The 11939-nt window shown below is 40.4% G+C and overlaps 1 protein-coding gene across 1 annotated transcript in view; it reads right to left on the bottom strand.

The window, feature by feature from the left end:
- The window catches only part of NUP210L (nucleoporin 210 like), a 152559-nt gene that overhangs the window by 100495 nt on the left and 40125 nt on the right, over positions 1–11939 (bottom strand). The window contains exons 10-11 of the mRNA XM_037733088.1: positions 10711–10848; positions 9776–9931 (exon numbers count right to left, since the gene is read on the bottom strand). Coding sequence (XP_037589016.1) covers positions 9776–9931; positions 10711–10848 — 294 coding nt within the window. The remainder of the gene's footprint in view (positions 1–9775; positions 9932–10710; positions 10849–11939) is intronic.

Here is an 11939-nt window from a genome sequence, read left to right on the forward strand (position 1 = left end):
AAAAAAAAAAAAGTAATAACTACAACAATTATTCAAGACATAGACAGTATAAGATATAAGATATAAATAGAAACAACACAAAGTTAAAAAGCAGAGAGATGAAGTTAAAGTGTAGAAGCTTTTGTTTTGAGGTGGAGTGCTGCTCTGTTGCCCAGGCTGGAGTGCAATGGTGTAATCTCAGCAAGCAATTCTCCTACCTCAGCCTTGAGAGTGGCTGGGATCACAGGTGTGCATCACCATGCCTGTCTAATTTTAGTATTTTTAGTAGAGATGGGTTTCACCATTTTGACCAGGCTGGTCTCAAACTCCTGACCTTAGGTGATCCACCCACTTTGGCCTCCCAAAGTACTGGGATTATAGGCATGAGCCACTGTGCCCAGCCTAGAGTTTTGATTACTTTTCTCTTTGCTTATTTGTTAGTTTGTTTATGTAATTAGTGTTAAGCTGTCATCAGTTTAAAATAATGAGTTAATAAGACCTTATTTGTAAGCCTCGTGGTAATCTGACAAAAATAAAATGCAAGAAATTAAAACATACCACCGGAGAAAATCACCTTCACAAAAAGGAAGACAGGAAGGAGGGACAGAAGGAAGAGGAGACCATAAAACAACCAGAAAACAAATTAAAAATGGCAGGAGTAAATCCTTATTTATCAATAATAACATTGAATGTAAAGGGACTAAACTCTCCAAAAAACAGAATGACCGAATAGATTAAAAAAAAAAAGGCCGGGTGCGGTAGCTCACACCTGTAATCCTAGCACTTTGGGAGGCCAAGGTGGGTAGATCAACTGAGGTTGGGAGTTCCAGACCAGCCTGACCAACATGGAGAAACCCCATCCCTATTAAAAATACAAAATTAGCTGGGCGTGGTAGCGCATGCCTGTAACCCCAGCTCCACAGGAGGCTGAAGCTGGAGAATCACTTGAACCCAGGAGGCAGAGGTTGTGGTGAGCCGAGATAATGCCATTGTACTCCAGCCTGGGCAACAAAAGCAAAACTCCGTCTCAAAAAAACCCCCCAAAAACAATGATCTGTTGCCTATAAGAAAAACACACCACCTATAAAGGCACACATAGGCCTGGCATGGTGGCTCACGTCTGTAATCCCAACACTCTGGGAGGCCAAGGCGCATGGTTCACCTAAGGTCAGGAGTTCAAGACCAGCCTGGTCAACATAGCAAAACCCTGTCTCTACTAAAAATACAAAATTAGCCAGGTGTGGTGGCACATGCTTGTAATCCCAGCTACTTGGGAGGCTGAGGCAGGAGAACTGCTTAAATCCAGGAGGCAGAGGTTGTGGTGAGGCAAGATCATGTCATTGCCTGGGTGACAGAGTGAAACTCCCTCTCAAAAAAAAAATAAATAAATAAAAGATACACATAGAGTGAAAATAAAGAGATGGAAAAAGATTCCATGCCAATGGAAACCACAAAAGAACAAGGATAGCTATGCTTATATCAGCCAAAATAGATTTCAGGACAAACTATAAAAAGAGACAACAAAGGCCATTATGTAATAATAAAGGGGTCAATTCAGCAAGAGGATATAACAATTATAAATATACATATACCCAATACTGGAGCACCCAGATATATAAGGCATATATTATCAGAGCTTAAGAGAGCAATAGACCCCTCTATCTTAATAGCTGGAGACTTCAACACCCTACTTTCAGCACTGAACAAATCATCCACACAGATAATCAACAAAGAAACATCAGTCTACAATGTAGACCCAATGGATCTAATAGATATTTACAGAACTTTTCATTCAATGGCTGCAGAATACACATTCTTCTCAGCAAGAATAAGTATTCTTGACCATATTGAAGAATAGACCGTGTTAGGCCACAAAACAAGTCTAAAAATTAAAAAAAAAAATTGAAACTATGTCAAGTATTCTCTCTGACCATAGTGGACTAAAACTAGAAATCAGCAACAAGAAGAATTTTCGAAACTATACAAACACATGAAAATTAAACAACTTGGCCGGGCGCGGTGGCTCAAGCCTGTAATCCCAGCACTTTGGGAGGCCGAAGCGGGTGGATCACGAGGTCAAGAGATCGAGACCATCCTGGTCAACATGGTGAAACCCCGTCTCTACTAAAACTACAAAAAATTAGCTGGGCATGGTGGCACATGCCTGTAATCCCAGCTACTCAGGAGGCTGAGGCAGGAGAATTGCCTGAACCCAGGAGGCGGAGGTTGCAGTGAGCCGAGATCGTGCCATTGCACTCCAGCCTGGGTAACAAGAGCGAAACTCCATCTCAAAAAAAAAAAAAGAAAATTAAACAACTTGCTCCTGAATGACCAGCAGATCAATGAAGAAATTAAGAAGAAAAATTTTAAATTTCTTGAAAAAAATGAAAATGAAAACACAACATGACAACACTTATGAGATACAGTGAAAGCAGTACTAAGAGGAAAGTTTATAGCAATGAGTGCCTACATCAAAAAAGTAGAAAAACTTGAAATAACTCAATGATGTATCTTAAAGAACTAGGAAAGTTGACTGGACAGTGGTTCATGTCTGCAATCCCAACACTTTGGGAGGCTGAGGCAGGTGAATTGCTTGAGCCCAGGAGTTCAAGACCAGCCTGAACACATGGTGAAATCCTGTCTCTACAAAAAAAACACAAAAATTAGCTGGGTGCGGTAGTGTTCACCTGTATTCCCAGCTATTCGAGAGGCTGAGGCTGGAAGATCGCTTAGGCCTGAGAGGTAGTTGCTGCAGTGAGCTGTGATCGCACCACTGCACTCCAGCCTGGGCAACAGAGCAAGACTTTGCCTGAAAAAAACAAAACAAAACAAAACTATAAAAGCAAGAGAAAACCAAACCCAAAAAGTAGAAGAAATAAGAAACATCAGAGTAGAAATAAAATTAAAACAAAAAAAATTACAAAAGATCAACAAAATGAAGAGTTGATTTTTTAAAAAAGATAAACAAAATTGACAAACCTTTGGCCAGACTAAAAAGAAAGGGAGAGATGACCCAAATAAATAAAATCTGACGAAGTGCAGTAGCTCACGCCTTTAATCCCAGCACTTTGGGAGGCCGAGGCCGCGGGATCATCTGAAGTCAGGAGTTTGAGACTAGCCTGGCCAAGATGGTGAAGCCCCATCTCTACTAAAAATACAAAAACTAGCCAGGCGTGGTGGCTGATGCCTGTAATCCCAGCACTTTGGGAGGCCGACGCGGGCAGATCACAAGGTCAGGAGTTCGAGACCAGTCTGGCCAATATAGTGAAACCCCATCTCCCCTGAAAATACAAAAAATTAGCTGGGTGTGGTGGCTGGTGCCTGTAATCCCAGCTACTTGGGAGGCTGAGGCACAAGAATTGCTTGAACCTGGGAGGCAGAGGTTGAAGTGAGCCAAGGTTGCTCTACTGCATTCCAGCCTGTGCGATAAAGTGAGACTCAGTCTCAAAAAAATAAAAATAAAAACTGAGATGAAAAAGAAGATATTACAGCTGATACCACAGAAATTCAAAGGATCATTACTGGCTACTATGAGCAACCATATGCCAATAAATTGGAAAACCTAAAAGAAATGGATAAATTCCTAGAGATACACAACCTACCAAGACTGAACTATGAAGAAATCCAAAACCTGAAAAGACTAATAACAAGTAATGAGACCAAAGCTGTAATAAAAGTCTCCCAGCAAAGCAAAGCCTAAGACTCAATGGATTCACTGCTAAATTTTACCAAACATTTAAAAAATAACTAATTCCACTCTTACTCAAAGTATTTTGAAAAATAGAGGAATAGAGAATACTTTCAAACTTATTCTATGAGGCCAGTATTACCCTGATACAAAAGCCAGACAAAGATATAAAAACAACAACAACAACAAAAAACTACAGGTCAATATCCCTGATGAACATTGATGGAAAAACTCTAGACAAAATATTAGCAAACTGAATTCAACAACACATTTTTAAAAAAATCATTCACAGCCAGACACGGTTGCCCACTCCTATAATCCCAATACTTTAGAAGGCTGAGGTGGGAGGATTGCTTGAGTCCTAGAGGCCAAGGCTGCAGTGAGCTATATTTCTGCCACTGCATTCAAGCCTAGGTGACAGAGCAAGAACTTGTCTCAAAAAAAAAAAAAAAAACATTGCTAAGGCTGGGCACGGTGGCTCATGAATATAATCCCAGCACTTTGGGAGGCTGAAGTGGGTGGATCACCTGAAGTCGGGAATTCAAGACCAGACTGACCAAGATGGAGAAACCCTGTCTTTACTAAAAACACAAAATTAGCCGGGTGTGGTGGTATATGCCTGTAATACCAGCTACTTAGGAGGCTGAGGCAAGAGAACCCAGGAGGCAGAGGCTGCAGTGAGCCGAGATCATGCCATTGCACTCCAGCCTGGGCAACAAAAGTGAAACTCTGTCTCAAAAAAAAAAAATTGCTAAAATAACGAAAAGAGTATAACTGGAATGTCTGTAACACAAAGAAAGGATAAATTCTTGAGGTGATGTGATGGATAATCCATTTACCCTGATGTGACTATTATGCATTGTATGGCCATATCAAAATATCTCATGTATCTCATAAATATATATACCTATCATGTACATGTAAAGAATAAAAATTACAGCACTTTGGGAGGCCAAGGTGGGAAAATCTGTTGAGCCTACGAGTTCAAGACCAGCCTGGAAAATACAGGGAGACCCTGTCTCTAAAACAAGTTAAAAAATTAGCTCAGCATGGTGGTATACATCTGTAGTCCCAGCTACTTGAAAGGCTCAGGTGGGAGGATCACTTGAACCCGGGAGGCGGAGATTACAGTGAGCTGAGGTTGCACCACTGCAGTCTAGCCTGAGTGACAGAGTGAGACCCTGTTTAAAAAAAGAAGATTAAAAAAAAAAAGCTGGGTACAGTGGCTCATGCCTATAATCCCAGTGCTTTGGGAGGCCAAGGTGGGTGGATCACCTGAGGTCAGGTGTTCAAGGCCAGCCTGGCCAACATGCTGAAACCCTGTCGCTACTAAAAATACAAAAATTAGCTGGGCATGGTGGTGCAAGCCTGCAGTCTCAGCTACTCAGGAGGCTGAGGCAGGAGGATTGCTTGAGCCAAGGAGGTGGAGGTTGTAGTGAGCTGAGAGCATACTGCACTCCAGTGTGGGTGATGGGAGAGAAACTCTAACTAAAAAAAAAATGTAGACAATTTTGTATGTATGTATACAATTTTAAGAAAAAGACTTAGATCATTCCTTAAATGTTTGCATACACATGAACATATATAAACACATTATATATATGCTATTTACATTATACATAATATAGTGGTCCAGGTCTGTTTTTTTTTTTTTTCTTTTCTTTTCTTTCTTTCTTTTTTTTTTTTTTTTTTTTTATATATTTTGGAAGAGACAGGGTCTCATGTTGCCCAGGCTGGAGTGCAGTGGCTGTTCACAGGCGAGATCCCACTACTGATCAGCATGTGAGTTTTGACCTGCTCCATTTCTGACCTGGGCCAGTTCACCCCTCCTGCAGTTCACCCCTCCTTAGGCAACTCCAGGTCTGTTTTATACACACACACACACACACACACATACATAGACACATAGACACACACACGGTGCTAAACATGTCACTCTACATTTTTAAATTCACTAATCTCTTTTAGCATCTAACTCCATATAGGAGGGGTCTAGCAAACTACAGTCTGTATACAACCTGTTTTTGTACAATGAGCTAAGATCAGTTTTCACATTTTAAAAAGGTTGTAAAATAAAAACAACTATAACAACCACAAAGAAGAATATGAGTTAGTGACTGTAAGTGGCCTGTAAAGACTAATGTATTTACTATTTCGTTCTTTACAGAAAAAGTTTGCCTTTGACTTAGAGCACTTCCTCTCTTTTGATATCTTTTTAAAGTATCTTTTGGCCAGGTGTGGTGGCTCATGCCTATAATCCCAGGACTTTGTGAGGCCGGGAGGCAGGAGGATCTCTTGAGTCCAGGAATTTGAGACCAACCTGGGCAACATAACGAAACCCCATCTCTACAAAAACAAAACTAAAAAATTAGCTGGGTGTGGTGGTACATGCCTGTAGTCCCAGCTACGCGGAAGACTGAGGTAGGAAGATCACTTGAGTCAGGGAGGTCAAGGCTGGAATAAGCTGCAAACATGCCACAGCACTGAGACTGGGCAACAGAGACCCCATCTCAAAAATTAATAAATAAAATATCTTTTATTTTGTCATTTTTGCCACTTTCTGTGTTTCTTTTGCTAGTTCCTCTTCCTCTGCCTATGTTTCTTAAAGTGACATTTACACTACACAGGATCCATCTTCTCTCTGATTCTATATGTTCTTCCTGGGAAATCTTATCCAGTCCCAAAGCTTCAATGACTAACTATATGCTAACTCTCCCGCCCTAATCTTTAATTGAACTTCAGATCCCTATTTCCAACTAAAAACATTCACTTGAATGCTCCATAGGTGAATTACGTTGAGTGTGCCCAAAACTAAATTCATTATCTTTTCCTTTGTTTTTTATTTTATTTTCTTTTTTTAAAAGACAGGGTCTTACTCTTGCCCAGGCTAGAGTGCAGAGTTGTGATCAGAGTTCACTGTAACCTCAACTCTGGCCTCAGGCTATCCTCCTGCCTCAGTAGCTAGGACTACACACACGAGCCATTTGCCTGGCTAATTTTTTTTTTTAAGAGATGGGGTCTTCCTTTGTGGTCCATGCTGGTCTTGAACTCCTGGCCTCAAGCCATCTTCCCGCCTTGGCATCCCAAAGGTGTTGGGATTACAGGTATGAGCCACCACTCCCAGCCTCTTGTATTTTCTATCCACCCCGCTGCCGAAGTAAGAAACCTCCACATGATCTCTGTGGCTTTAAATGTTTCATTCTTCTTTGCTCAAGCAGGCATCAAATCTGATTGAGTTTACCTATTAAAAAAGATTCTCATTTTGTCTGTATCCTTCTATTCTCAATATCATTTCACTAGTTCAATCTTAACTTAAGTCTTTGCCTTCACTTTCTCCCTTCAATCCATTCTAATCTACTGGTCTATAACACCAGAAACTTTTTTTTATTATTATTATGGCTGTTATTGCCTGATTATAAAAATAATTAGATATCTTTCAGAACAGAGACCTTGCCATACCATTGACCTGTTAAAAGCCTGTATTCGTTCCCCATTGTCTACAGCAAGGGCTGGCAAAACTTTCCATAAAGAGCTAGATAGTAAACATTTTAGACTTATTCAGGCTACATGGTCTCCATGGTAACTATTAACTCAGCAGCTGTGGCTTGAAAGCAGCCACGGACAGTATGTAAATGAATGGGAGTAGCTGTGTTCTGATAAAAGTTAATTTTTTATTTTATTTTTTTTAAAAGATGGGGTTTCACCATGATGGCCAGGCTGGTTGTGAACTCCTGACCTCAGGTGATCCACCCACCTCGGCCTCCCAAAGTGCTAGGATTACAGGAGTGAGCCACTGCGCCTGGCCCTGATAAAAGTTTATTTATCAAATAAGGCAACACTCTGAATTTAACCCTTGGCCCTTACTTTTATTCCACCCTCCAAAAGTCTTGTTCAAGTTCCCACCTCTTTTGTAATAATCTCCAACAGTCCCATACACAAGGATTTTTCTTTTACAAACTCATAGCACTTACTGTACAATTCAAGTAGTTCTCAATCATACAGGGCTTTAAAATATCTCACATATCATTCTCTTAAAATGCTATATAACCTTGCACGTCAATATAACTTCCTAGTTAGACTTTAAATTCTTTAAGATAGGTATCATGTGTTACGTATCTCTGGATGTCCTATAATACCTACAAGATAATAAATGTTCACTGAGTGATGGCAAACTGTTAAATCCTATAGAGAACAGCAACATATATTATAAAAGGGGCTGGGGGCTGGATGTGGTGGCTCACGCCTATAATCCCACCACTTTGGAAGGCCGAGGTGGGTGGGTCACTTGAAGTCAGGAGTTTGAGATCAGCCTGGCCAAAATGGTGAAATCCCATCTCTACTAAAAATACAAAAAATAAGCCAGGAACAGTGGCATGTACCTATAGTCCCAGCTACTCAGGAGGCTGAAGTAGAATTGCTTGAACCTGAAAGACGGATGTTGCAGTGAACTGAGATCATGTCACTGCACTCCAGCCTGGGTGACAGAGAGAGACTTCATCTAAAAATTTTAAAATTTTAAAAAATGGAGCTGAGTACAGTGGCTCACAGCTGTAATCCTTGCACTTTGGAAGGCCAAGGCAGGAGGATCACTTGAGGCCAGGAGTTTGAGACCAGCCTGGGCAACATAGTAAGGCCCTGTCTCTATAAAAATAGTAAATTAAGTATGTGGGTGGTATGTGTCTGTAGTCCTGGCTACTTGAGAGGCCAAGGTGGGAGGACTGCTTGACTATCGGAGTGTGAGCCTACAGTGAGCTATGATCATGCCGTTGCTCTCCAGCCTGGGCAACAGAGCAAAACTCAGTCTCAAAATTGAAAAAAAAAAAGGAAAAAAATAGAAAAATTATTGTACAATATACTAAAAAATTTTCAATCTTTTAGAAACAGATTGACAAACCAAAATTTGACACTAGAGATAAAGTTACTATAAAGGCCATTTAAAAATCATATGTATATAACAAAAAAGTTAACATTAATTAAATATTTCATTTATTTTTTATTCATTCATTCTTTCGAGATGGAGTCTCGCTCTGTCACCCAGGCTGGAGTGCAGTGGCACAATCTCAGCTCACTGCAACCTCCTCCTCTCCGGATCAAGTGATTCTCCTGCCTCAGTCTCCCGAGTAGCTGGAACTACAGGTGTGTGCCACCATGGCCAGCTAATTTTCATATTTTTAGTAGAGTTGGGGTTTCACTGTGTTCGCCAGGATGGTCTCCATCTCTTGACGTTGTGATCCACCCACCTTGGCCTCCCAAAGTCCTGGGATTACAGGCGTGAGCCACCACACCTGGCCAACATTAATTAAATAGTAAATATATGCTAAGCACTGGGGTAAACCCTAACTCATTTAATCCTGATAACAAAGACTACACTTTCAGTTACCATTTCTACAGTTCATTACAAGGGAAGTTTCTCTGAACACATACAGCACTGCAAAAGTGCTCAAAATGTTACCTATTACTGTTTTCAGTTTTGCATGTGTTTTTACAATTAGTATAACAAATACAGAATGCATTTCATCGTCTTATTTCCAAAATTTTCCAGTTAAAAACATTCTAATAATAACCTTTGAGGTAGATACTAACATCATCCTATGAGGAAACAAACATAGATGTTAAATAAGTGACTATTAAGTGAAGCAAGAGTCAATCTAGTTACAGAAATATTTTTAAAATATGTATTTCTGGCCAGGTATAGTGGCTCATGCCTATAATCCCAGCACTTTGGGAGGCTGAGGCCGGCGGATCACGAGGTCAGGAGTTTGAGAGCAGCCTGGCCAACATGACAAAACCCTGTCTCTACTAAAACTACAAAGATTAGCCGGGTGTGATGGCAGGTGTCTGTAATCCCATCTACTCAGGAGGCTGAGGCAGGAGAATCTCTTGAACATGGGAGGTGGAGGTTGTAGTCAGCCGAGATTGTGCCATTGCACTCCAGCCTGGGCCACAAGACCAAGATTTCCTTTCAAAAAAAAAAGTATTTCTAGACTGAATGTGAGTAATATTTTTAAATAGTCAAGTTGGACTAGGTATTTTTAAAAATGTATTAATGTACTTAAATTTAGACAGTAGTGTTGTAGCGGTAATAAGAACCTTTGGAGAGCTGTTTACCTTAATTTCTCCATATCGAAAGGGATTTTGTACATCTCGGGCCAAAACAGTACTGTTCCCCCTGACCTGACCTGCAGTCACCACTCCTTTCATGGTTACCATGACCACTGTTTCATTAGAAGAAGTCCAGGTAAAGTTGCCACTGCCACCCTCTACCTGTGAAAATGTACATTACATTTAATTACAATAGGAAGAAAACGAAATTTAAGTGAAAATGTAAAACTTGACTGGTGAAATAAAGTTTACAAAATAATAACATAATTTAATAAATTATTTTTGGCCACATTAGAAACTCTGACACTAGGCTGGGTGCGGTGGCTTACGCCTGTAATCCCAGCACTTTAGGAGGCTGAGGCGGGCATATTACCTGAGGTCAGGAGTTCGAGACCAGCCTGGCCAACATGTTGAAACCCCATCTCTACTAAAAATACAAAAATTAGCTGGGCATGGTGGCTCGTGCCTGTAATCCCAGCTGCTCTGGAGGCTGAAGCAGGAGAATCGTTTGAACCTGGGTGTTGGAGGTTGCAGTGAGCCGGGATTGTACCATTACACTCCAGCCTGGGCAACAAGAGCAAAACTCCATCTCAGGGGGGAAAAAAAAAGGGAACTGTGACACTATAGTAAAGCAGCTTAATGGGCAAGAGAAATACTAAAGAGAGGCAAAGTAATCGTAGTTTCACAAAATATCAAAAAAAGACACAACAGAATTTTATAAAATTCACCAGGAAAAGATATTGGGAAGAGAGACAGAAAGCACTGTAACCAAGTCTTGTTATAGATGACATTATTCAAGAGTATAATTTTGATTGTCACCAAAACCCAAGTTATACTCTTAGGATTGGGAGGAAATAAACCTGACATTAATAAATTTTCAATAAATTAATCTATCAGAGAAACCAGCTTATCTCTTTGTGAAGCCTTCTAGGACACCATACCTGTACTTTATAATGATATAACATTCCCATAGGATGATAAGGAAATGCCAGAAATTTGGGTGTAAGAATGATGGGAAAATAAATCTTCACTTCTTGTTGGTGTTTGATTAGAAATTTTATAGGCTGAATATCCTTATTCTAAAGAGTAGGAAAAAAGGAGCAAAATATATGTTATAAGGACTGTTCTTATAATACACATTCATATACTCAAAACATCAACAAAATGGTATGTTCATAAATTACTCAACCAGTTTCTATCTATAAAAGAAATAAAGAAATACGTATTTCTCTTCATTAAAGAAGCATAGCTACTATGGTTCAATAATAATGAAAAGGATTTTGCTACACTTAAACTAATTATCACAATCACAGAAAATAGTTTAAAATTCTCTGAAATAAAAGAGGCTTTTAAAAAAATTCAACATAGGAAGGGAAATCATAGTTTCAGAAGAAAGACTCCTGGACATCCATAAATTGTAAAGGCAAAGGGATACTATAAGCTATTCAAAAGAAATGGAGAATATTTAAACATGCTGAGGTAAGAAATTCCCCTCATACTTAAAAACAAGCAAAACCTACCAATGTTTACAGAGGGCCAATTAATTTGTTGCATAAGGTTCTGCAGGGCTGGCCAGGCGCGGTGGCTCACGCCTGTAATCCCAGCACTTTGGGAGACCAAGGTGGGTGGATCACCTCAGGAGTTTGAAACCAGCCTGGCCAACATGGTGAAATCCCATCTCTACCAAAAATACAAAAAATTAGCCAGGCGTGGTGATGCATGCCTATAATCCCAGCTAGTTGGGAGGCTGAGGCAGGATAACTGCTTGAACCTGGAAGACAGAGGTTGCAGTGAGCCGAGATCATGCCATTGCACTCCAGCCTGGGCAACAAGAGTGAAACTCCATCTCAAAATAATAATAATAATAATAATAATAAGGTTCTATGGGGCTGACTGTGGGACTTGAGTATGTGTATGGATTTTGGTACATGTGGGGGTCCTGAAACTAGTTCCCCACATATACTGAGAGACAACTCTATTTAGAAGTGCATTATTGGGCCGGGCATGGTGGCTCAAGCCTGTAATCCCAGCACTTTGGGAGGCCGAGGCGGGTGGATCACGAGGTCAAGACATCAAGACCATCCTGGTCAACATGGTGAAACCCTGTCTCTACTAAAAATACAAAAAATTAGCTGGGCATGGTGGTGCGTGCCTGTAATCCCAGCTACTC

This window comes from Cebus imitator, unplaced genomic scaffold (assembly GCF_001604975.1).
Source record: "Cebus imitator isolate Cc_AM_T3 unplaced genomic scaffold, Cebus_imitator-1.0 Scaffold491, whole genome shotgun sequence".
NCBI classification, from domain to species: Eukaryota; Metazoa; Chordata; class Mammalia; order Primates; family Cebidae; genus Cebus; species Cebus imitator.